Source organism: Pristiophorus japonicus, chromosome 18 (assembly GCF_044704955.1).
Source record: "Pristiophorus japonicus isolate sPriJap1 chromosome 18, sPriJap1.hap1, whole genome shotgun sequence".
Classification (NCBI taxonomy): domain Eukaryota; kingdom Metazoa; phylum Chordata; class Chondrichthyes; family Pristiophoridae; genus Pristiophorus; species Pristiophorus japonicus.
In genome coordinates this window covers 109,271,705-109,298,111 of record NC_091994.1, presented here as the reverse complement: position 1 = coordinate 109,298,111, position 26,407 = coordinate 109,271,705, and the positions used below count along the sequence as shown (strand labels likewise).

General features: G+C 48.1%; 1 protein-coding gene across 8 annotated transcripts in view; it reads right to left on the bottom strand.

Moving 5' to 3' along the window:
• pik3cd (phosphatidylinositol-4,5-bisphosphate 3-kinase, catalytic subunit delta) overlaps nt 1-26,407 on the bottom strand; it is a 245,206-nt gene that overhangs the window by 13,308 nt on the left and 205,491 nt on the right. For all 8 annotated transcript variants that reach the window (XM_070860520.1, XM_070860516.1, XM_070860517.1 and 5 more), the window contains 6 exons: nt 18,287-18,408; nt 17,200-17,343; nt 15,687-15,786; nt 10,545-10,723; nt 8,236-8,345; nt 4,587-4,665 (listed from right to left, as the gene is read on the bottom strand). In XM_070860520.1, the coding sequence (XP_070716621.1) occupies nt 4,587-4,665; nt 8,236-8,345; nt 10,545-10,723; nt 15,687-15,786; nt 17,200-17,343; nt 18,287-18,408 (734 nt within the window). The remainder of the gene's footprint in view (nt 1-4,586; nt 4,666-8,235; nt 8,346-10,544; nt 10,724-15,686; nt 15,787-17,199; nt 17,344-18,286; nt 18,409-26,407) is intronic.

The following is a 26,407-nucleotide window of genomic DNA, read 5'->3' as shown; positions in this document are numbered from 1 at the left end:
AGCGAATGGGCTAAGGTTTGGCAGATGGAATACAATGTCGGAAAGTGTGAGGTCATCCACCTTGGGAAAAAAAACAGTAAAAGGGAATATTATTTGAATGGGGAGAAATTACAACATGCTGCGGTGCAGAGGGACCTGGGGGTCCTTGTGCATGAATCCCAAAAAGTTAGTTTGCAGGTGCAGCAGGTAATCAGGAAGGCAAATGGAATGTTGGCCTTCATTGCGAGAGGGATGGAGTACAAAAGCAGGGAGGTCTTGCTGCAACTGTATAGGGTATTGGTAAGGCCGCACCTGGAGTACTGCGTGCAGTTTTGGTCACCTTACTTAAGGAAGGATATACTAGCTTTGAAAGGGGTACAGAGATGATTCACTAGGCTGATTCGAGAAATGAGGGGTTAACTTATGATGATAGATTGAGTAGACTGGGTCTTTACTCCTTGGAGTTCAGAAGGATGAGGGGTGATCTTATAGAAACATTTAAAATCATGAAAGGGATAGACAAGATAGAGGCAGAGAGGTTGTTTCCATTGGTGGGGGAGACTAGAACTAGAGGGCACAGCCTCAAAATACGGGGGAGCCAATTTAAAACCGAGTTGAGAAGGAATTTCTTCTCCCAGAGGGTTGTGAATCTGTGGAATTCTCTGCCCAAGGAAGCAGTTGAGGCTAGCTCATTGAATGTTTTCAAGTCAAAGATAGATAGATTTTTAAGCAATAAGGGAATTAAGGGTTACGGGGAGAGGGCGGGTAAGTGGAGCTGAGTCCACGACCAGATCAGCCATGATCTTATTGAATGGCGGAGCAGGCTCGAGGGGCTAGATGGCCTACTCCTGTTCCTAATTCTTATGTTCTTATGTTCTTTCCTTCAACCACTGTCTGTCCCACCTGTGACAGAGACTGTAATTCCCATATTGGACTGTTCAGTCACCTGAGAACTCACTTTTGGAGTGGAAGCAAGTCTTCCTCGATTTCGAGGGACTGCCTATGATGATGATTATAAACATTCCTCCCTTCCATTGTTTTTTTCAGTTTTTGGGTAGTCAGCTGACCTCTCCTTTGGGTGCTGGGATGCTGGTTTCCTAGCGCCAGAACTTCAGCAGCGCTCCCGCGATAGTGCCCCAGGAATCAGGGTTAGCGCCCGGAGAGGGGTGTGGGACCCTTCCCTTAGCGATCCACACACCTCTCGGTAAACCTTCCCGGCACTAAAGTTAGCGACCAGGCGGTGTCACCGCCTCAAACCGGGATATTGGCTTTTAGCGCCCCAAGAGAGGAATGGAGTACTAAGCGAATATTTAGCCCCAACAGTTCGTTTGAGAATGTGTAGGTTAGGAACTGACATTTTCCAATAACAAGGTCATTTGAAGAGCTTTAAACGCATTACAAATCACACCTTTGAAGCGGTTCAAAGGCACGCTCTGTACAGGCATCGTTTCACAATGATGTGTATATATGTATATTTTCTCTTTGCTACTCCCACACATGACTTCATGTACAGAGAAGGTTCAGCCCCATCAGCCCTGCACCAAATCCTTTTGCGAAATGAAGAATGGACAATATTTTTTTGCTGCTGCCTCCTCCCACCGCACTCTCCAAAATCTCACCGCGTCGCGATGCGGCCAAGCACGATTTATCGTTAACGCTCCTAATCAGACCCTGGAGCACTGCCCTTAGAGATACCCATGCTGTCACAGCGGAAGCTTTGACCTGGACATCTGACATTTGATTTGCTTTGCTTCTACCGTATGAAAGAAAGAATTTGTTAACACAACAGAGTAAATATTCCCATGTGCGTTATTTTAAAAAAAATAAATGGGTTTATGTTCAAGTAATGCACACGGGAATGTTGTACTCTGTGCTGAATGTTTCAATCTGTACACCTCTATAACAAAACACGAAAGCACTGATCAAAGTTATGTCCAGAATCCAGGGAATTTTGGTAGATTACAACCAATGCATCCACTATCTCTGCAGCCACTTCTTTTAAGACCCTAGGATGCAAGCCATCAGGTCCAGGGGACTTGTCCACCTTTAGTCCCATTATTTTACCGAGTACTTCTTCTTTAGTGACAGTGATTGTTTTAAGTTACCCCCTCCCTAAAGCTCCTTGATTATCTATTATTATGATGCTTTTAGTGTCTTCTACTGTGAAGACCGATACAAAATATTTGTTCAAAGTCTCTGCCATTTCCTTGTTTCCCGTTATTAATTCCCCAGGGAATTTCCAAAGGGACCAACATTTATTTTAGCTACCCTCTTCCATTTTATATACCGTAGAAACTCTATCTGTTTTTATATTTCTTGCTAGTTTACTTTCATAATCTATCTTCTCTCTCTATTCTTTTTTTAGTCGTCCTTTGCTGGTTTCTAAAACTTTCCCAATCCTCTGGCCTACCACTATTCTTTATAACATTGTATGCCTTTGTTTTCAATTTGATACCATCCTTAACTTCCTTAGTTAGCCACGGATGGTTCATCCTTCTCTTAGTCTTTCTTTCTCACTGGAATATATCTTTGCTGAGAGTCATGAAATATCTCTTTAAATGTCTGCCACTGCTTATCTACCATCATACCCCTTAATCTATTTTCCCAGTCCACTTTAGCCAACTCTGTCTTCATATCTTTATAATTGCTTTTATTTAATTTCAGGACACTAGTTTGAGACCAAGTTTCTCACCAAATTGAATTTGAAATTCTACCATGTTACGATCACTCTTCCCAAGAGGATCCTTCACTACGAGATCATTAATTAATCCGATCTCATTACACATTACCAGATCTAAAATAGTCTGCTCCCTGGTTGGTCCCACAATGTATTGTTCTAAGAAACCATCCCAAATACACTCTATGAACTCTTGCTCAAGGCTACCTTTGCCAATTTGATTTGTCCAATCTATGTGAAGATTAAAATCGCCCATGATTATTGCAGTACCTTTCTTACAAGCCTCCATTATTTCTTGATTTATACTCTGTCCTACAGTGTGGCTACTGTTTGGGGGCCTGTAGACCACTCCCACCAGTGACTTATTTCCCTTATTCTTTCTCATCTCCACCCAAACTGATTCTACATCTTGATCTTCTGAGACACTGGGCGTGAAATCCCGGCCTCGCTGGGTCCGTGTGGAGAGCGCACAAGCCGGTTTTCGGTGCGCAATGTGCATGCACCGGAAACCAGCGTTTCCGATCTGTCAAGATATCTTCTGCATCCCCGCAGCCAGGACATTTGCACGGGAGAGATTGGGCTATTTACCCATCTCATGCCCAGCGATTGTCCTTGAAACTTTTACGCCTGGTAAAAGCAGGCACATAGCCTACTTTTACCGGTGTAAGAGTTTTAAAACATATAAAAATTAAATTTTATTACTAATTTTTATATTAAAAATCCTGTCCATTCACCTAAGTTTATTTTTAACCCCCTTAAAACATATTAAAAGAAACTTCAAAAAAATTAAAACATTTAATTTAATTCGATTTCAATTAATTTTAAATATGTGTGGTGTTTTTTTATTTATGATGCTGTGTTTGGGTGTTTTAGGTTTTTTTTTTCCCTTTGGTAGTAATGGGAGCTCGGAGAAACAGAGTTCTCATTGCGATCACTGAGAATACTGCACCGTGATTGGTTGTCCAGGCCCACGTGACTCCAGCTTGGACTTGCGTACCTCGAAGACGGGGGACGCGCTGCAACGTCTTCAGGACCACCAAGTACATCCGCAGGGAAATTTCAGGTCAGAGGCGTTTGTCCGAAGGAATCCTCCGGCCGGAATTTCAGGGCCAATATAATTTCTCACTACTGCACCAATCTGATCCTTCATTAACAGGGCTACTAGTTCTAGGTTCCCCCACGAAGGGGAAACATCCTCTCAGCATCCACCCTGTCGAGCGCCCCTCAGAATCTTATGTGTTTCAATAAGATCACCTCTCATTCTTCTCGGTTGTACCAAACCACCACGACAGGACTGCAGCGGCTCAAGGCAGCGGTTAACCGGCTTAAATACCGGCCTTGCCACCGACACCCACATCCGGTAAACAAATACATTAAAAAAAATGAGCCTTTTGACTTAACTGGCTTGGCAGCAAGAATTGAACTAATTTAATGACCAGGTCTCTCTATGGAATGGTACATCATCATCATCATCACAGGCGGTCCCTCGGAGCGAGGATGACTTGCTTCCACACCAAAAAGGGATGAGTTCACAGGTGTTTCAATGAAGGACCTAATATTCCAGATCCCGAACTACATCCTGAAGGGTGGAAGATGCCTGTGGGTGGATTTTTTAAACATGTGGTGGCCGTTGCACACCAGCCACCACACGGGGCTTGACAGAGCGAGGTCTTGGTCCAGGGGCAAGGGTTAACCGAGACGACTGGAGACCAGCTCTGCTGCACGGACCCAGTGCGCACACATCTCGCAGTGTGGGCTGGCCCCGTGCTGCCCCTGGGCCCTCGCCTCTCCTGGGGCCCGAACTCACGCCTCTCATGATACCGTTTGAGGCTATGCTCTCACTTCCGAGTGGGACGAGTTTATGTTCCGTCTCTATAAGCAGTGCAATTTGAAGAGCGCTCTGGAGAAGTGGTCAGAAATGCTCCATTACCTGTAGTCCAGGCCTTGTTTCTTCCACAGAACGTCCATGAGCTGAATCATCTGGATTGTCAACATGTCCTGGCGAAGATCTGTGGAAAGACAAATAATTAGAATAACATTAATAGGTCTTTTTAAAAAAAAAGGTGCCGCACGAGATGAGCTCCGATGCTGTCTCTCACAGGCGGGCGGTCGATGGAAAGGAACAAGTTGTCATATTTTGCTGTCAACCAGTCCTGTCCCTTTAAGGCTGGCCCTCAAGTGCTCCTGGTGGGAATCTAGCTTATTGCAGCTGCTTGTAAAACTGGCCAGATCAATTCGAGGGAGATAACTGTGCTTGACCATCACAAGTTCCGGCTCAGCAGAACCCAGAAGGAAATGCTTGGCTTTCTTCCTGGAGACTGTTTTTTCCCTGTAACACGGTATAGAATCGGAGAAAGTTACGGCAGAGAAGGAGCCCATTGGCGGGAGCGCTGGGGCATGATGGTCATTGGCTAGTTCTCAGATATACTCGTGAATGTCCTGCTGTAGGAAAGACTTGCATTTATATAGCGCATTTCGAGACCACTGCGATTTACAGCCAATGATGTACTTTTGGAGTGTAGTCGCTGTTGTACTGTAGGAAACACGGCAACCAATTTGCGCACAGCAAGCTCCCACAAACAGCAATGTGTTAATGACCAGATAATCTATTTTTAGTGATGTTGATTGAGGGATAAATATTGGCCCAGGACACCGGGGATAACTCCCCTGCTCTTCTGCGAAATAGTGCCATGGGATCTTTTACATCCACCTGAGAGAGCGGACGGGGCCTCGGTTTAACGTCTCATCCGAAAGACGGCGCCTCTGACAGTGCAGCACTCCCTCAGCACTGCACTGGGAGTGTCAGCCTAGATTTTTGTGCTCAAGACTTTGGAGTGGGACTTGAACCCACAACCTTCTGACCCAGAGGCGAGAGTGCTGGCCACTGAGCCACAGCTCACAATAAGTGAGAGGATATGCTTTTTATAAGGACAGGAATCCGTTATCATGTGAGACTGAATGTAGGTGTGTGCCGCTTAAAGGCTTTGCCTTCAAGCTGCAGATCAGAATCTGGGACCAGTCTAACTGAATGAACCAGTTGCAAACAGTGTGACTCATGGGACGGAGAGGGGCTGTAGCACACATTAGAAATATAGAAACTTACAGCGCAGAAGGAGGCCATTTCGGCCCATCGTGTCCGCGCCGGCCGACAAAGAGCCGCACGGCCCTCGGTCAGCAGTCCTGAAGGTTACATATAAACTTATGAACAATGGCGGACAGGTAAAGAGCACCCGGCCCAACCAGTCCGCCTCACACAACTGCGACACCCCTTACACTGAAACATTCTACACTCCACAACCGCTTAAGATTGCGTTGTATCGAAGAGCATAAGAAATAAGAGCAGGAGTCGGCCATTCGGCTCCTCGAGCCTGCTCCGTCATTCAATGAGATCATGGCTGATCTTCTACCTCAACTCCACTTCCCTGCACTATCCCCACATCCCTTGATTCCCTTAATATCCAAAAATCTGTTGAGATCTGTCTTGAATATATTCAACGACTGAGCCTCCACAACCCTCTGGGGCAGAGAATTCCAAAGATTCACCACCCTCTGAATGACTAAAACAAAGACACACTGACAGAAGACACAGAGTTGGCCACCAGCTTGACCAGTGCCGTGTCTCGTGGCGGCAATTAGTTCTTCAAAAACAAAGCGGTTATAAGAAAAGGGTCAAAAATAAAAGACCAAGTGAACTCAGCGCTCCGTTAACAGCCAATGTTTGATGTGCAGAGAGAAGGTTCCTCCTCAGATCAAATCCCATCACAGATCTAAGTGGGTGGCTGGAGAGTGAGAGAAGTTACATGCACATTATCAGAATTAGGAGCCATTCGGCCCCTCGAGCCTGCTCCGCCATTCAATGAGATCATGGCTGATCTTCTACCTCAACTCCACTTTCCTGCACAGTCCCCATATCCCTCGATTCCCTTAATATCCAACAATCTATCGATTTAAGAGAAAGCAGAATATGGGATGTAGAAAGAGTGTAGATTATCTCAATTCCAACAATAACTTTCATTTTCACTAAACCTGGAGCTGTTTAAACTTATTGTAATTGAGTTAGTCTGTTCCACACATTAAGAAAGTCAGGGCTGGGAGTAAATCACTGTTCACACACGAGAATCAGCGACATGCAAATGAAATGTAGGTAGATAAATTCTGGGGATAATTAGAATAAATTTGACTAGAATTAAAGATGACTGGAAAATGAGCTTGAAAAGTACGACAGAGTATATATATGCAAGGAAAGTCTTTTATATTTATATGTAAAAAAAGAGAATATACAGCAAATGATGTTGTGCATGCATTTCATGCAGAAAGCAGGTTACATACCGATCTCATTGAAACGTATAACATTCTAACAGGGCTTGACAGGGTAGATGCAGGGAGGATGTTTTCCCCGGGCTGGGGAGTCTAGAACCAGGGGTCACAATCTCAGAATAAGGGGTCGGCCATTTAGGACTGAAATGAGGAGAAATTTCTTCACTCAGAGGGTGGTGAATCTTTGGAATTCTCTACCCCAGAGGGCTGTGGAGGCTCAGTCAAGGCCGAGATCGATAGATTTTTGGGCAGTAAGGGAATCGAGGGAAATGGGGATCGGGCGGGAAAGTGGTGTAGAAGCTCAGCCATGATCTTATTGAATGGCGGAGCAGGCTCGAGGGGACGTATGGCCTACTCCTGCTCCCTTTTTTTTTATGTTCTCATAGTGGTTCGAGTGGCAGTGCCACAAGTGAGTTGTATGGCTTGGCGTCACGAGAGAAAACAGAACCAGAGAAACTTCCCCATCAAGGTCAGGTCCCCGTATCACCCCAAGCACGGCCAGTGACCACACGTCACACCGACCCCAATGCTCAGAAGCAGCTGTCAACATGGTGTTCATGCAATCAGTTGTTCACTTGTTTGCAGTTCCAGTTTGGTTTTTAATCTCCATAATCTCAAATCTATTGCCATATTTACACGTTACCCACGGTCGATGTAAACTAGATCTCATCCAAAACCCGGCAGCCTGTGTCCTAACTCGCACCAAGTCCCGCTCACCCATCACCCCCTGTGCTCGCTGACCTACATTGGCTCCCGGTTAAGCAGCGCCTCGATTTCAAAGTTCTCATCCTCGATTACAAATCCCTCCATGGCTTCGCCCTTCCCTATCTCTGTAATCTCCTCCAGCCCAACAACTCCCTCCACCCCCCGAGATGTCTGCGCTCCTCAAATTCTGCCCTCTTGAACATCCCTGATTCTAACTGCTCAACCATCGGTGGCTGTGCCTTCTGTTGCCAAGGCCCCAAAGCTCTGGAACTCCCTCCCTAAACCTCTCCGCCTCTCTACCTCTCTTTCCTCCTTTAAGTCGCTCCTGAAAACCTACCTCTTTGACCAATCACCTGCGCTAATTTCTCCTTATGTGGCTCAGTGTTAAATTTATTTGTTTTGTCTTGTAACATTGCTGTGCAGCGCCGTGGGACGTTTTACTTCGTTTAAAGGCGCTATATAAATACAAGTTGTTGTTGTTATATTCACTGTAATGTATTCCACATTACTGAAGCATAAAAAGTAAAATAAAATAATAGGCACAAAGACTGTCGTACCATCTCCATTCTTGAACATGATGCCCATGGGGTTCCCGTCACATCTCTGATTCTTGTAAACGATCCATAGTGGTTTCATTTTGGAATCCATAAACTTGCATTTCTCCACCCTGAAAAAGTCGGTAAGAAAATTACACAGGATTACACGGGATATACGGCACAGAAACAGGCCGTTCGGCCCAACCAGTCCATGCCGGCGTTTATGCTCCACTCGAGCCTCATCCCGTCTTTCCTCATCTAAATCCATCAGCGTAATGAGTGAAACAGATTACTGATTTGGCTAATGAGAGTCAATAACATGAGAAATATGTCCAGTATACTTCACAGCATTGGTTGCAAAAATCATCACAACACTCATTTTTGGCCACTAGATATCTTGGCAAATTAAAACTCCTTCCCATTGTGTTGGTGACTAACCCTTCATAGTCTCCTATGAGGGAGGGAGTTTCAGGATTCAGACCCAGCGATGATGAAGGAACGGCCGATATAATTCTAAGTCGGGATGGTGTGTGACTTGGAGGGGAACGTGGAGGTGGTGGTGTTCCCATGCGCCTGCTGCCCTTGTCCTTCTAGGGGGTAGAGGTCGTGGGTTTGGGAGGTGCTGCCGAAGAAGCCTTGGCGAGTTGCTGCAGTGCATCTTGTAGATGGTGCACACTGCAGCCAGGGGGCGCCGGTGGTGGAGGGAGTGAGTGTTGAAGGTGGTGGATGGGGAGCCGATCCAGTGGGCTGCTTTGTCCTGGATGGTGTCGAGTTTCTTGAGTGTTGCTGGAGCTGCACTCATCCAGGCAAGTGGAGAGTGTTCCATCACACTCCCGACTTGTGCCTTGTAGATGGTGGAAAGGCTTTGGGGAGTCAGGAGGTGAGACCCTCGCCACAGAATACCCAGCCTCTGACCTGCTCTTGTGGCCACAGTATCGTCTCAGATTGCTTTAGCTTTGCTGGCATGACCTAAACTTCTGGACTAGTTTCGATCGCCTGGATGGGTCGGAGAGGAATTTTCCCAGATATTTTCCCCCCCCCACCAATTAGCCTGGTTTTTAATCTGGTTTTTGCCTCTCCCAGGAGATCCCATGGCTCCGGTTGGGGTGGTGTGTAGAATGTTTTGGTGTAAGGGGTGTCACAATTGTGTGGGGCGGACTGGTTGGGCTGGGTGCTCTTTGCCTTTCCGTCATTGTTCATAGGTTTGTATGTAACCTTCAGGGCTGCTGACCGAGGGCCGTGCGGCTCTTTGTCGGCCGGTGCGGACACGATGGGCCGAAATGGCCTTCTTCTGCGCTGTAAATTTCTATGTTTCTACCTTTGGACAATTTTCCCATCCTGAAGGCACGGAGTCCCTTGTTGGGATGTAGTACCACAGGAGGCCCTCACTCTTCAGTACCTCGGCCCAGCGGCCAATGTTCATCGGTGAACCTTGGCGTCAAGTGCAAGCTAGCTGAGTGACGGTGAACGATGCCACAGGTCTTCACCTGGACACCACATACTTGCACTACTAGTGAGGTTTGCTGGACAAGGAGCAGGGACCTTGGCTGATTTTGTCGCCTCTAACTAAAGGGCCACATTCAGCGTCCTCACCACTCCTCCGGCTCTGATCAATCAACTCAGCACAGATGAGGAGTGAATCCTGAGAGGTTCCAAACCTGTTTGGCTCAGAAGCAGTGTGCTTACCTCCAGGTTATTGGGAACAGCTCATCAATGTCATTTCTCATTGTAAAAAGATCCATTCTAAGCTTCAACACTTACTACAGTTACACATTTTGTTTATATTTCACCTGCAATCATGCAGATATTTATTGTTAGTCGTTCCTGGGATGTAGGCATCGCTGGCCAGGCCGGCATTTATTGTCCGTCCCCAATTGCCCCTTGAGAAGGTGGTGGTGAGCTGCCTTCTTGTACCCCTGCAGTCTGTGTGGTGAAGGTGCTCCCACAGTGCTGACTTTGCCGGAGCGGTTTGATACAACGGAGTGTCTCAGAGGGCAGTTAAGAGTCAACCACATTGCTGTGGGTCTGGAGTCACATATAGGCTCAGACCGGGTAAGGGCGGCAGATTTCCTTCCCTAAAGGACATCAGTGAACCAGACGGGTTTTAACAACAATCCGGTACTTTCATGGTCACCATTACTGACCCGAGCTTTTTAAAAAAAAATTACAGATTTATTTAATGAACTGAAATTAAATTCCCCAGCTGCCGTGGTGGGATTTGAACTCATGTCTTCAGATCATTAATCCAAGCCTCAGGATTACTAGTTCAGTGGCATAACCCACTGTGCTACCGTACTCCAAGGCCTAACTCGCCAAGCAAGTCTACGTACCAGAGTTCGGTGAGGAGGTTACGGGGATTCAAGGGACAAGAGAGGTTCGAGAGAGCTTCCATGTAAGTCTCTTGTCTCATAAAAAGGTGCATGGCTTCTTTTGTTTTTGGTTTAGTGGTCTTCTGGGAGCTGGACTTCACAAAGTCGTTTAGGGCTTTCATTTTCTTAAGTGCTTCACACTGCAAAACAATACAGCAACAGACTGGTTCAGTGAACAGCTGAATTCATGTAATATCTATTTTTATTTAAAGTGCGAGATTGACAATGACCAAAAAGAACCCCAACTGTCACACATGCACAGTCCAACAACACTCGAGAAGCTCGACACCATCCAGGACAAAGCAGCCCGTTTGATCGGCCCCCCATCCACCACCTTCAACATTCCCTCCCTCCACCACCGGCGCACCGTGGCTGCAGTGTGCACCATCTACAAGATGCACTGCAGCAACTCGCCAAGGCTTCTTCGGCAGCACCTCCCAAGCCCGCGACCTCTACCCCCTAGAAGGACAAGGGCAGCAGGCGCATGGGAACACCACCACCTCCACGTTCCCCTCCAAGTCACACATCATCCCGACTTGGAAATATATCGGCCGTTCCTTCATCGTCGCTGGGTCACAATCCTGGAACTCCCTCCCTAACAGCACTGTGGGAGCACCTTCACCACACGGACTGCAGCGGTTCAAGAAGGCGGCTCACCACCACCTTCTCAAGGGGCAATTAGGGATGGGCAAAAAAAAAAATGCTGGGCTTGTCAACGACGCCCACATCCTGGAAATGAATATAAAAAATACACTGGACTAGGAATCAAGCCTGGAAAGCTTCCCATTGTGAATGCTTTGTCCTCGGGTATTTGATATGTTACAGGCGTTCTGCTCCAACAACACCGATTGAATCTTGACCATGAAAACATTGGTCTCAAAGTGCATTTTTGAACTGAATATTCCCAACTGAATATTGGGAAGACCGAAGCCATTGTTTTCGGTCCCCGCCACAAACTCCATTCCCGAGAAACATAGAAAATAGGTGCAGGAGTCGGCCATTCGGCCCTTCGAGCCTGCACCACCATTCAATAAGATCATGGCTGATCATTCCCTCAATACCTCTTTCCAGCTTTCTCTCCATACCCACTGATCCCTTTAGCCATAAGGGCCATATCTAACTCCCTTTTGAATATATCCAACGAACTGGCATCAACAACGCTCTGCGGTAGGGAATTCCACAGGTTAACAACTCTCTGAGTGAAGAAGTTTCTTCTCATCTCAGTCCTAAATGGCTTACCCCTTATCCTTAGACTGTGACCCCTGGTTCTGGACTTCCCCAACATCGGGAACATTCTTCCTGCATCTAACCTGTCTAGTCCCATCAGAATTTTATATGTTTCTATGAGATCCCCTCTCATTCTTCTAAACTCCAGTGAATACAGGCCCAATCGATCCAGTCTCTTCTCATATGTCAGTCCTGCCATTCCGGGAATCAGTCTGGTGAACCTTCACTGCACTCCCTCAATATAATGAACGTCCTTCCTCAGATTAGGAGACCAAAACTGAACACAATATTCAAGGTGAGGCCTCACCAAGGCCCTGTACAACTGCAGTAAGACCTCCCTGCTCTTATACTCAAATCCCCCAGCTGTGAAGGCCAACATACCATTTGCCTTCTTCACTGCCTGCAGTACCTGCATACCAACTTTCAATGACTGATGAACCATGACACCCAGGTCTCGCTGCACCTCCCCTTTTCCTAATCTGCCACCATTCAGATAATATCCTGCCTTCGTGTTTTTGCCCCCAAAGTGGATAGCCTCACATTTATCCACATTATACTGCATCTGCCATGCATTTGCCCACTCACCTAACCTGTCCAAGTCACTCTGCAGCCTCTTAGCGTCCTCTTCAGAGCTCACACCGCCACCCAGCTTAGTGTCATCTGCAAACTTGGAGATATTACACTCAATTCCTTCAACTAAATCATTAATGTATATTGTAAATAGCTGGGTCCCAGCACTGAGCCCTGCGGCACTCCACTAGTCACTGCCTGCCATTCTGAAAAGGACCCGTTTATCCCGACTCTCTGCTTCCTGTCTGCCAACCAGTTCTCTATCCACGTCAGTACATTACCCCCAATACCATGTGCTTTGATTTTGCACACCAATCTCTTGTGTGGGACCTTGTCAAAAGCCTTTTGAAAGTCCAAATACACCACATCCACTGGTTCTCCCTTGTCCACTCTACTAGTTACATCCTCAAAAAATTCTGGAAGATTTGTCAAGCATGATTTCCCTTTCATAAATCCATGCTGGCTTGGACCGATCCTGTCACTGCTTTCCAAATGCACTGCTATTTCATCTTTAATAATAGATTCCAACATTTTCCCCACTGACTCCATTCCTCTCCCCAACTCATGTCTGAAGCTGAACCAGACTGTTCGCAACCTTGGTGTCATATTTGACTCTGAAATGAGCTTCACAACAGATGTTGAGCTCACCGGCTGGGAGCTTCATCTGTCATCCAGATGGCTGTTCTGTTTTAAAGTGACGTTAGCTACTTCGCAATTCGTTTTATTTGTCAAGTGATTTTAAGTCGGGGCCTTAGTGCATTAAGAGTTATGGACAATAAGTTCCCCGCAGCCCCCCCAGAGCAGTCAGCTGCATCACACAACTACTCGCTCTCAAACGCTGAACGGTCTGAATAGAAACATAGAAAATAGGTGCAGGAGTAGGCCATTCGGCCCTTCTAGCCTGCACCACCATTCAATGAGTTCATTGCTGAACATGCAACTTCAGTACCCCATTCCTGCTTTCTCGCCATACCCCTTGATCCCCTTAGTAGTAAGAACTACATCTAACTCTTTTTTGAATATATTTAGTGAATTGGCCTCAACAACTTTCTGTGGTAGAGAATTCCACAGGTTCACCACTCTCTGGGTGAAGAAATTCCTCCTCAGCTCGGTCCTAAATGGCTTACCCCTTATCCTTAGACTGTGACCCCTGGTTCTGGACTTCCCCAACATCGGGAACATTCTTCCTGCATCTAACCTGTTTAAACCCATCAGAATTTAAAACGTTTCTATGAGGTCCCCTCTCATTCTTCTGAACTCCAGTGAATACAAGCCCAGTTGATCCAGTCTTTCTTGATAGGTCAGTCCCGCCATCCCGGGAATCAGTCTGGTGAACCTTCGCTGCACTCCCTCAATAGCAAGAATGTCCTTCCTCAGGTTAGGAGACCAAAACTGTACACAATACTCCAGGTGTGGCCTCACCAATGCCCTGTACAACTGTAGCAACACCTCCCTGCCCCTGTACTCAAATCCCCTTGCTATGAAGGCCAACATGCCATTTGCTTTCTTAACCGCCTGCTGTACCTGCATGCCAACCTTTAATGACTGATGTACCATGACACCCAGGTCTCATTGCACCTCCCCTTTTCCTAATCTGTCACCATTCAGATAATAGTCTGTCTCTCTGTTTTTACCACCAAAGTGGATAACTTCACATTTATCCACATTATACTTCATCTGCCATGAATTTGCCCACTCACCTAACCTATCCAAGTCGCTCTGCAGCCTCATAGCATCCTCCTCGCAGCTCACACTGCCACCTAACTTAGTGTCATCCGCAAATTTGGAGATACTACATTTAATCCCCTCGTTTAAATCATTAATGTACAGTGTAAACAGCTGGGGCCCCAGCACAGAACCTTGCGGTACCCAACTAGTCACCGCCTGCCATTCTGAAAAGTACCCATTTACTCCTACTCTTTGCTTCCTGTCTGACAACCACTTCTCAATCCATGTTAGCACACTACCCCCACCCAATCCCACGTGCTTTAACCTCTTGTGTGGGACCTTGTCGAAAGCCTTCTGAAAGTCCAAATATACCACATCAACTGGTTCTCCCTTGTCCACTCTACTGGAAACATCCTCAAAAAATTCCAGAAGATTTGTCAAGCATGATTTCCCTTTCACAAATCCATGTTGACTTGGACCTATCATGTCACCTCTTTCCAAATGCGCTGCTATGACATCCTTAATAATTGATTCCATCATCTTACCCACTACCGATGTCAGGCTTACCGGTCTATAATTCCCTGTTTTTTCTCTCCCTCCTTTTTTAAAAAGTGGGGTTACATTGGCTACCCTCCACTCGATAGGAACTGATCCAGAGTCAATGGAATGTTGGAAAATGACTGTCAATGCATCCACTATTTCCAAGGCCACCTCCTTAAGTACTTTGGGATGCAGTCCATCAGGCCCTGGGGATTTATCAGCCTTCAATCCCATTAATTTCCCCAACACAATTTCCGACTAATAAGGATTTCCTTCAGTTCCTCCTCCTTACTAGACCCTCTGACCCCTCTTATATCCGGAAGGTTGTTAGTGTCCTCCTTAGTGAATACCGAACCAAAGTACTTGTTCAATTGGTCCGCCATTTCTTTGTTCCCCGTTATGACTTCTTCTGATTCTGACTGCAGGGGACCTACGTTTGTCTTTACTAACCTTTTTCTCTTTACATACCTATAGAAACTTTTGCAATCCGTCTTAATGTTCCCTGCAAGCTTCTTCTCATACTCCATTTTCCCTGCCCTAATCAAACCCTTTGTCCTCCTCTGCTGAGTTCTAAATTTCTCCCAGTCTCCGGGTTCACTGCTATTTCTGGCCAATTTGTATGCCACTTCCTTGGCTTTAATACTATCCCTGATTTCCCTTGATAGCCACGGTTGATCCACCTTCCCTTTTTTATTTTTACGACAGACAGGAATGTACAATTGTTGTAGTTCATCCATGCGGTCTCTAAATGTCTGCCATTGCCCATCCACAGTCAACCCCTTAAGTATCATTCGCCAATCTATCCTAGCTAATTCACGCCTCATACCTTCAAAGTTACCCTTCTTTAAGTTCTGGACCATGGTCTCTGAATTAACTGTTTCATTCTCCATCCTAATGCAGAATTCCACCATATTATGGTCACTTTTCCCCAAGGGGCCTCGCACAATGAGATTGCTAATTAATCCTCTCTCATTACACAACACCCAGTCTAAGATGGCCTCCCCCCTAGTTGGTTCTTCGACATATTGGTCTAGAAAACCATCCCTTATGCACTCCAGGAAATCCTGGAGTGATTGGCCCAGCCACGCACCCGCTCACCTGTTTCAGCAAGGACTTCATGTGGTAGTTAGTCCCTCGGCAGTACGCCTCCAGAATTAATCCAAATCGTAGTGACACTGCTGGAAAATGCATTTCTGACCTGATGCACACACAAAAATGGGATTCATCATTGTAATGCATTTGCTTCACGGGTTCTTTGCTTAAGAATTCATAGCAACACATTGCTGTTAAGAACTAGTTGGTTTATTAACAAAGGTTTAACAATCACACTACACATTACCAGTTCATCCACCAGGCTCACAACCACCTGCCCCATCGTGGATCCCCTGAACCCAACTGGCTGGGGTTTTATTGAGTCTTGTGAACATCACGTGACTGGCCACTCACAACGCAACAGTTCTACAACTATTTTAAATAAACAGATAAAGCCGAGTGCCCCCTTATTACAGGGACACTAGAACCCACAAATTAACAATAAACTTTAAAGGAACCTTAAAAGTTCAAAATTTGGTTGCCAGGGGTGATGATGCACTCCAGTCCCAACCTCTTGTGGAAGGCCGCGAGTGTACCGGTGGACACTGCGTGCTCCACCTCCAGGGGTTGAACGACCCCCTCGACCGCCCGCTGCCTGGACCGGCTGATGGCCCCCTTGGCCGTGCCCAGGAGCAGTCCTACGAGGAGGCCTTCCGACCTGCCCGCTCCCCTCTGCACCGGGTGCCCAAAGATCAGGGGCGTGGGACTGAAGTGCAGCCAGAACTTGAGGAGCAGCCCCTTCAAATAATGGAAGAGGGGCTGCAACCTCTCACATTGAACATACACCTGGAACACGGACTCCTCCAGACGGCAGAAATTGCAGGCGGCATCAGCTCTATGAAGCTGTGAGCATACTCACAGGTGCATACATTGCAATCATCAGACTGATTAATGTAACCGAATTGTTCAGCCCCTGGAAATGGAGCACGCGATGTCCACTGGTACACTTGCGGCCTTCTGCAAGGGGTGGGCACCGCAGGGTCTGGAGTGCATCACCACACCCGGCAAATGATAAACATTAACAAGGCGGGAATCAAGTCCATGATTATTCATCCATCGCCAGATCACTCGCTGAATCTCAGCCACGATCTCTCATCGCTCCTCTGCCCCAAACATTCGCCGCGCCTCCGTCACGATCTCTCGCCACATGAGGGTACGGGGCCCAGAAGAGGCGAGGGCCCAGGGGCAGCATGGGCCAGACCACACTGCGATATGTGGGCGCACTAGGTCCGTGCAGCAGAGCAGGTCTCCAGTTGTCCTGGTTAACCCTTGCCACTGGATAAAGGCCTAGCTCTGTCAAGCCCGTGTGGTGGCTGGTGTGCAACGGTCACCCCACGGTAACAAAATCCAAGCACAGGCATCTTCCACCCCCTCAACTGGAGTTCAGGACTGGAACATTGGGTCCTACATTGAAACATCTGTGAACTCATGTGGAAGCAAGTCATCCTCGTTCGAGGGACCGCCGATGATGATGATGATGATGTAAGGACACCATGGATAAATGTATCGGGTTCTTTACCTGAGGTGCCAGAACAGGAAGTGACCTATTTTTTTGTTGGTCAGAGCCCTGTCCAGTAGGAATATGGTTAGTTCAGAGTCCAGGTAAGGCTCATATTTCAGCACTTGCACCAGCTGTAATAAATACTGGAACAGCTCTTCCTCACTGTGGGGCAAAGGGGAAACAGAAAAACAAGAAAGGATTGTTCAAGCAAATATCGGAATTGAAACCTAAAGCCCTCGGTAGATCATCATAAACTCGATTACAGTAAAATTCTTGTAACGTTATAACATTTCCTACATCCCTCAATCAATATTACTAAAAACAGATTACCTGGTCATTATCACAGTGCTGTGTGTGGGAGCTTGCTGTGCCGCATGTTCCACATTACATGAGTAGCTACACTCCAAAAAGTACTTCATTAGCTGCACAGCGCTTTGGGATGTCCGGTGGTCGTGAAAGGCGCTATATAAATGCAAGTCTTTCTTTCTTTTGTATCAGCTGTGACTCAGTGGGCAGCACATTCGCCTCTGAGTCAGGAGGTTGTGGGTTCAAGTCCCACGCCAGAGACTTGAGCCCATAAATCCAGGCTGACACTCCCAGTGCAGTGCTGAGGGAGCGCCGCACTGTCGGGGGGCTGTCTTTCGGATGAGACGTTAAACCGAGGCCCCGTCTGCTCTCTCGGGTGGCCGCAAAAGAGCCCCTGGCACTATTTCGAAGAAGAGCAGGGAAATTATCCCCGGTGCCCTGGGGCCAATATTTATCCCTCAATCAACATAACAAAAAAACAGATTATCTGGTCATTATCACAGAAGCTGTGTGTGGGAGCTTGCTGTGCGCAAATTGGCTGCCGCGTTTCCCACATTGCAACAGTGACTACACTCCAAAAGTACTTCATTGGCTCTAAAGCGCTTTGGGACATCCGGGGGTCGTGAAAGGCGCTATAGAAATGCAAGTTTCTCCTTCCACTAACGAGAAATTCTGTTTTACCGAAACAAATCCAATTGGACAAGTATCTTTGGAAATAAGCTGGCCTGCTCGAGACAGAGTGCCTTTTCAGTTCCCGGCGGGCTCAGCTCGCGTGGTTGTTTTCCCGACCATGACATACCTCAGCTTCTTTAAACAGTTTATTGCCAGTGAGCGGACGTAGCGACTGGGGAAGCTGTAGTCGAGGAGCTCCAGGGCGTTTAGTGCAGGCAGTTCCTTCCAGGACTGCAGGAGGTATATCATCTGCAAAACAAGGCCAACTCCTGCTGCAATGACATGGTTAACACACACGAGCACACAGACATTACATCACTGCATCGACTCACCGCCCATTTGCTCCCATTAAACCGAGTCCAAGCACAATAACGAGCATCGTCCAAACTAAACAAAGAAATGTCTCCGCTTGCCACACCACTTCACTGCCCTGCCGTCTTTCGGATGAGACGTTAAATCGAGGCCCCGTCTGCTCTCTCAGGTGGACAGTAAAAGATCCCAGGGCGCTATTTCGAAGAAGAGCTGAGGAGTTATCCCCGGTGTCCTGGGGCCAATGTTTATCCCTCAATCAACATCACTAAAAAAAACAGATTATCGGGTCATCATCACATTGCTGTGTGTGGGAGCTTGTCTGTGTACAAGATGGCCGCCGGGGTGGCAGCTCCCTCGGAAGCTCCTCTGCCAAAACAACTTTACCCTCGTCATCTCCCGCCAGCCGACAACTTTCACCCTCCCCCCTCCCACTGTCTAAACTTCCCCTCGTCCGACTAGGGGGTCCATTTTCTTAATACTTCACTTTAAACCCTAATCCTACAAATTCGGGCCTACCTCAGGCACAGACCTCTCCTCTCCCTTCCAAACATCCACGCCGGTCACCGGTGACAACGACCGGAATACCAGCGACCGAACCTCCTGCAACGGCAACCTGGACCTGGACCCCTCTTTTCGTGGTCCTTAAACCCGATAATCCACAAATTTGGGCCGACCCCGTGCGCGAATCTTCCTCCTAAGCCCCACACCACACCGCGACGATGCCGACCGGACCACCAACAACGACGGCTTAAAATCCTACTGCAGCAGGGAACTGGACCTCTTCCCTCCTTCAGCGACATTCTCTGGCGATCTGCTCCTGCGACGTCGACTCAGCTGTCCCACCGATCCTCGGCGATGCCCTGTGAGCCAGGTGAGCCTCCAACGACGACCGGACCTCCTCTAGCGATGATCGGGCCCACCCCCCTCCCCTCCCCCCTCCCTCCAGTGGCGTCCGGGCCTCCTCTGTCGACGAGGACTTGGCCTCTCCTTCTCCCTCAACGACGGCTGGACCTCTCCTTCCCCACCGATGACCTGGCCTCTTCTCCCCCCAGCACGTGGCGAGTACCATGGCTGTGATCATCCTGACCTCCCGAACCGAACTCCAGGGGACCGCTGACCCCCTAAATGCCTGCCCCCAAACCATCTACCACCAAGGGCGCTACCCAGCGCCGAGCCTGCGGCCAACATCTCGCCGTAAGCAACTAGGCCCAAATAGCTGTGCCTGGTCTCCAGTCGTCTTGGACCCCCTTGCTACTGGACCAAGACCTTGCTCAGCTAAGCCCGTGTGGTAGCCGGTGTTCAACGATCACCCCACGTTAAAAGAACTCACGCACAGGCATCTTCCACTCATTCAACATGAAGTTCGGGGCCTGGAACATCAGGACCTTCACGGACAACTCCAACAGCGACAGGCCGGAACACCGCACCGCCATAGTTGCCCGGGAACTTAGACACTTTGACATCGACATCGCTGCCCGAAGCGAGACCAGGCGGGCGGGCAGGGGAAGGCCAACTTCAAGAACATGGTGGAGGTTACACCTTTTTCTGGAAAGGAAAACCAGAGGAAGAACGCCGCCTTCATGGAGTCGGCCTCGCCGTCAAAAATGAACTGGTCGGCCGCCTCAAAGACTCCCCCTGCGGGAGTAACGAATGCCCGATGACCCTTCGCCTTACACCACTGACGCCTGGGAGACCCTGGCCGAAGACCGCCCTAGGTGGAGAAAGTGCATCCGGGAGGGCGTGGGGCTCTTCGAATCTCAACGCCGCGAGCGTGAAGAGGTCAGGCGCAGGCAGCGGAAGGAGCGTGTGGTAAATCAGTGCCACCCTCCCCTTCCCTCAATGAATATCTATCCCACCTGTGACAGGGTCTGTGGCTCTTGCATTGGACTGTTCAGCCACCAAAGAACTCACTTTAGGAGTGGAAGCAAGTCTTCCTCGATTTCGAGGGACTGCCTATGATGATGATGATGGGAGCTTGCTGTGCGTGAATTGGCTGACTCGTTTCCCACATTACATCAATAACTACACTCCAAAGGTACTTCATTAGCTGTAAAGCGCTTTGAGACGTCCAGTGATCGTGAAAAGCGCTGTATAAATCCAAGTCTTTCTTTTTCAGTAGCAAAGCAAATCAAACGTCTAAGTCGGATATCCAGGCCAAAGCTCCCGGTGTAACGGCGTGGATATCCCGCAGGCTGCCTGTGAATTCCCTCGGAGGGCAGTGCTCAGTGATGTGAGCCGAGGTCTGATTAGGAGCTCCACAGTCGCACGATGGGGAGGCTTTAATCTTCCACCTATGGAGGAGGTGGCAGCATCGACCGTGACCGGTTCTGAGGCGGTTGATGGTTGTTCACTGTTTGTGAGGAAGGTTTGATCCTTCAGGTTGTACAGGAATCCATTCCGTATGTTGCAGTTCTTCCAAGTATTTCGCCGTTGGTCATCGACGCTCAGGGGAGATCGCTGAAGGGCTTTGGCGACAATCCAAAATGGACACAATGAACATTGCATATGCTAATCATCTTCTGCACACTGGAAACTTGAATCATGGGAATTTAAGCACAGAAGGTGGCATTTTGGCCCCCCGAACCGGCCGACCAAGAGCTAGCCAGCCTAATCCCACTTTCCAGCTCTTGGTCCGTAGCCCTGTAGGTTACGGCACTTCAGGTGCATGTCCAGGTACTTTTTAAATGTGGTGAGGGTTTCTGCCTCTACCACCCTTTCAGGCACTGAGTTCCAGACCCCCACCACCCTCGGGTGAAGAAATTTCCCCTCAAAGCCCCTATAATCTCCTACCAATTACTTTAGATCTATGCCCCCTGGATGTTGACCCCTCTGCTAAGGGAAACAGGTCCTTCCCATCCACTCTACCTAGGCCCCTCATAATTTTATTCGTGCCGACAAAGAGCTACCCAGCCTAATCCCACTTTCCAGCTCTGGGTCCGTAGCCCTGGAGGTTACGGCACTTCAAGTGCACATCCAAGTACTTTTTAAATGTGATGAGGGTTTCTGCCTCTACCCTCTGGGTGAAAACATTTCTCCTCTAATCCTCCTACCGATGACTTTACATCGATGCCCCCTAATTATTGACCTCTCTGCAAAGGGAAACAGTTCCTATCCGCTCTATCTAGGACTGTCATAATTCTATACACTTGTGAAATATATATATAGCGTTTGAGACTATTTCCTATTAACATTGAAGTGTCAGTCTGTGAGGCCGGAATGAATTCCAGCCCTCAAATGGTTAAGTCCGACCGTTGCAGGAGAGTGCACCCTCACCCAGCAGGCCACTGTCTCGGGGCCCGGGTTCATTGCTTCTCACATCAGCTTGTGGAGGGAGAGAGAGTGGGAGGGAGGAGGAAGGCCTCTCCAGGCAGAGATCCAACAGACAGATAGCTTCTGCTGCCCAGCTGGGAAGTGCAGGTGATGCGGGTTGCAATGGATGCAGCGTTGCAATGGATGCAGCGCCATTGCCTGCACTACACTGTCAGTCGCAGACAACACGGGCTTCAAAACAACCGCGCTCACTTTATCAATCCAGTGGCCACAGCATTTTCACTTTCACAAAGAGAGAAAATGAAAGAGAAAGCGAGTGTAACATAGGAAGAAAGCAAGAGACAGGCAACAACCTGTATTTATATAGCACCTTTAACAGTGAAACGTCCCAAGGCGCTCCCACAGGAGTATTGAGAGATAATACAATTTGACACCGAGCCACGTAAGGAGAAATTAGCGCAGGTGACCAAAAAGCTTGGTCAAAGAGATCGGTTTTAAGGAGCGTCTTGAAGGAGGAAAGAGAGGTAGAGAGGTAGAGAGGTTTCGGGAGGGAGTTCCAGAGCTTGGGGCCCAGGCAGCTGAAGGCACGGCCACCGATGGTTGAGGGATTATAATCAGGGATGCTCAGGAGGGCAGAATTAGAGGCGTGCAGAGATCTCAGCAGGCAGGGGGGGCGGTGGGTTGTGAGGCTGGAGGAGATTACAGAGATAGGGAGGGGCGAGGCCACGGAGGGATTTGTAAACAAGGATGAGGATTTTGAAATCCAGGCATTGCTTAACAGACACAAAGACACACACAGACAGCGAGAGAGCGACACACGTTGAACAATAAGTATTAAGAAACGGCATTAAATTCAAGTTGTTGTACATAAATCTCACGCCTGACTTCAATCCATTCTCTTGCTGATTGAGGCTTCACCCAGAAAGCTTACTTCGTAGTTGGAAAAAAAAAAGTGAGCAGGTTCTGTTTGAAGTGATTTTCAACATTCAAACGATGGCGCAAGTGAATATTGAGTGTCAGCAGGCCTTTCCTTCCCCACTGTAAGCTTCAACGTGCCACAGTGGTATAAGCTCACTGACCGCAAGTGGAACTACACATCTTCCTTCTTTCAAATCCTGAAAACAAACTGAAACGCTCACACACTGTCAGCCGTGGCTCAGTGGGCAGCACTCTCGCCTCCGAGTCAGAAGGTTGGGGGTTCAAGTCCCACTCCAGGGACTTGAGCACAAAAATCTAGGCTGACACTCCCAGTGCAGTGCTGAGAGAGTGCTGCACTGTTGGAGGTGCCGTCTTTCGGATGAGACATTAAACCGAGGCCCCGTCTGCTCTCTCGGGTAGGTGTAAAAGATCCCAGGGCACTATTTCAAAGAAGAGCAGGGGGAGTTATCCCTGGTGTCCTGGGGCCAATATTTATCCCTCAATCAACATCAGATTATCTGGTCATTATCACATTGCTGTGTGTGGGAGCTTGCTGTGCGCAAATTGGCTGCCGCGATTCCGACATTACAGCAGTGACTACACTCCAAAAATTACTTCATTGGCTGTAAAGCGCTATGAGACGTCCGGTGGTCGTGAAAGGCGCTACAAGCAATGCAAGTCTTTCTTTCACAAGGGTCCGGCGTTCCTGATGGGCATCGATTAACCGGTTACTCTCCGCATAAAGCGTTTGCCTTTCATCAGCAGGACGTCAACATTCAGGGACATCTCAGTCAGAGTCGATCCACAGTGAGAGCGAGACAATTCTTTCCATCATTCACCAATGGACTCTGCACCCGTTGTGCTTCGTAAATTTAACCTTTCGATCTACTTGGCAGCCCTGACATTTCGGAAACTAAGTCACAGCGCGACATTAAGATAAACCAGAGATAAAGCTTTTGTTTCTCTCAGATTAGCTTTACTGAAAGAGATGCATCAAAGCAGATTCATATATTGATTTCAGAACCACGGCAATGCTGAAATCCAGCTTTTGTTCAACAACATTCCAACAGAACTTTATGAAAAAAATGTTAACGGTGGGAGGAGGGGACTTTTGGCACTAACGTGGGTGGAATTAGTGTACAACGGCCACCCCACGTTAATAGAATTCACGCAGAGACATCTTCCACCGGAGTTAATCAGTCACCTGAGAACTCATTTTTAGTGTGGAAGCAAGTCATCCTCAGCTCCGAGGGACTGCCTATGATGAAGAATTATATTACAAACGAGATTTTGAGAAGGGTTGACAAGATAGATGCAGGGAGGATGTTTCCCCGGGCTGGGGAGTCGAGAACCCGGGGTTACAGTCTCAGGATAAGGGGTCGGCCATTTAGGACTGAGATGAGGAGGAATTTCTTCACTCAGAGGGTGGTGAATCTCTGGAATTCTCCGTCCCAGAGGGCTGTGGATGGTGAGTACATTCAAGGCTGAGATCGATAGATTTTTAAGACTCAAGGGGAAACAAGGGATATGGGGATCAGGCAGGGAAGTGGACTTGAGGTCGATGATCTTACTGAATGACAGAGCAGGCTCGAGGGGCCGAATGGCCGACTCCTGCTCCTAATTCTTATTACCTTTTGAAAAATATGGAAGGTCTAATCTCCCTAACCTGTGTACCTGCAGCCTGGCCCAGCTTTCAATACAACTGTCGGAGGACCAAGCTTTGGGTGGAATCAGGTGCGGGGTTAATCATTTCATTGTTATAATAATGGAACATGCGATAAAGGATCCTGAATTCTCTCAAGAATTTTTACTGCCATTATGCCAAGCCCTGATTTCCTTCAGTTGCATCTCTGCTTTCTTTAAAAGGAATATCGTTGCTTCATTAGGCGTTCTACAGATAGCAGCCAGCTTGCAAAATCTTATGTAATTTTCCCCTCTCTCTCTCCCATGGCAGCTGGTAATTATCCCGCCATTCACACCCTATCGAGAGTCATCTTTTTCTAACTCCTGTCATTACCATCTCAAGTCGGCCCATCTTCCCTTTGTCTCTCTAATCTCTCCGGTCTTCCACCCGATCACAGACCTTCCCCCTTTTGTTCTTCCCTCTCCTCCCCCTTTCAGCGCTCCTTAAGAATCCGTTCTTTCCGAACATTCGCCAGTTCTGCCGAAGGGTCATCGCCCTGAAACGTTAACTCCGTTTCTCGCTCCACAGATGCTGCCTGAACCCGCTGAGATTTCCAGCACTTTCTGTTTTTTTTAAATTTCAGATTCCAGCGTCCGCAGTGTTTTGCTTTTGTAATGAAATGTTCGCCCAGATTGGCTGCCAGGGGAGCTCACATCTCAGACGCATTTCTCTGGCTTTCATATGGAATTACCACAAACCCTGTCCCCTTCCCCCCCAGCCATGGCTTTGCGGGTATACGCACCACGTGCTGCGTTCCGAGCTATTGAGGAACAGAGCGCCCCATGTTCGATTACTGGTCTGCGCTGACTGAGCGGCAGCAAGTGGGATGCTGCAGTCTGTCTCGGCCTTTCTGAGCTGGGGGGGGGGGGCGACCCAGCCAGGCTTCCTGCTCCTAATTAGCATCCTCCTGGAAGGTGGGCGTGTGTGGATATTCCGCGACGAGAGCAGGGATTTAGGTTGGAAGCCAACGTGTCAAACAAATAAAGGATCTCTTGGCAGGTAGGTCCTTACAGAATACAACCACTCCCCACTTGTACAACAGGCCGAGAAACCCTCTCTCAGTTATCGCCCCATCACAGTCCGAGTCGCAATCGGACGAGGTGACCCTCTCAGAGGGTTGTAAATCTGTGGAATTCGCTGCCTCAGAGAGCTGTGGAAGCTGGGTCATTGACTAAATTTAAGACAGAGAGAGACAGTTTCTTAACCGATAGGGGGATAAGGGGGCAGGCAGGGAAGTGGAGCCGCGTCCATGATCTTATTGAATGGCGGAGCAGGCTCGAGGGGCCGTATGGCCTCCTGCTCCTATTTCTTATGTTCTTATGACTGTCGAGGAGAAACATCTTAAAAAAAAAAAATAATAAAATCACTAAGCAGCCGGTCCTGACCTCCGGTAATCCTGTGAAGCACATTCTGGGAAAGCAGCCTAGATCATAGCCCACGTCACAAGCAGACAGCCAATAATGGCTTCCAATAACTTGTGACTAAGAAGAAAATGTGTGTGGGAAGGTTAGAAGTGAGAAAATCAGGGCAGATAACAGGCTTTTCTGGAAATTGAATTCTAACTAGGTCAGGACAATGAATCTGTTTTTATCTCCCGAGTTTGCCAGTTTGTCCGCTCAGTCAGGGTTGTATTCAACATTCGCAGCGTTTCTAACGCTGGCAACACCTCGAACAACTTGCACTGATGGTGAACGGCCTCACATCACCGTGGACCACTTCAGGTCCATTCATCGCCCGAGGGGGTGCTGGGGGAGGAGGGGGCGCGCAGTCCAAGAAATATCACGTTGCAGACACTGGAGGACCATCTAAATCCATCTGAAAATTAACTGCCTGAAGAGGTCACTTTAGCAGATGCTTAGAGGTTCAGCCTGTACAGAATCAATAGTGTTCGCCCTAACAGCCCCACCCCCGGAGCCACAGACCGTCTCACTGCCCCATAGCCACGTTGCAAAGGACGTCTGGTGGTGTATTGCTAAACTATCCGCACCACAAGGTCTCCAAGCCCAAGTCCTTGAGTGTATTCAAGACCGAGATCGATAGATTTTTGGATATTAAGGGAATCGA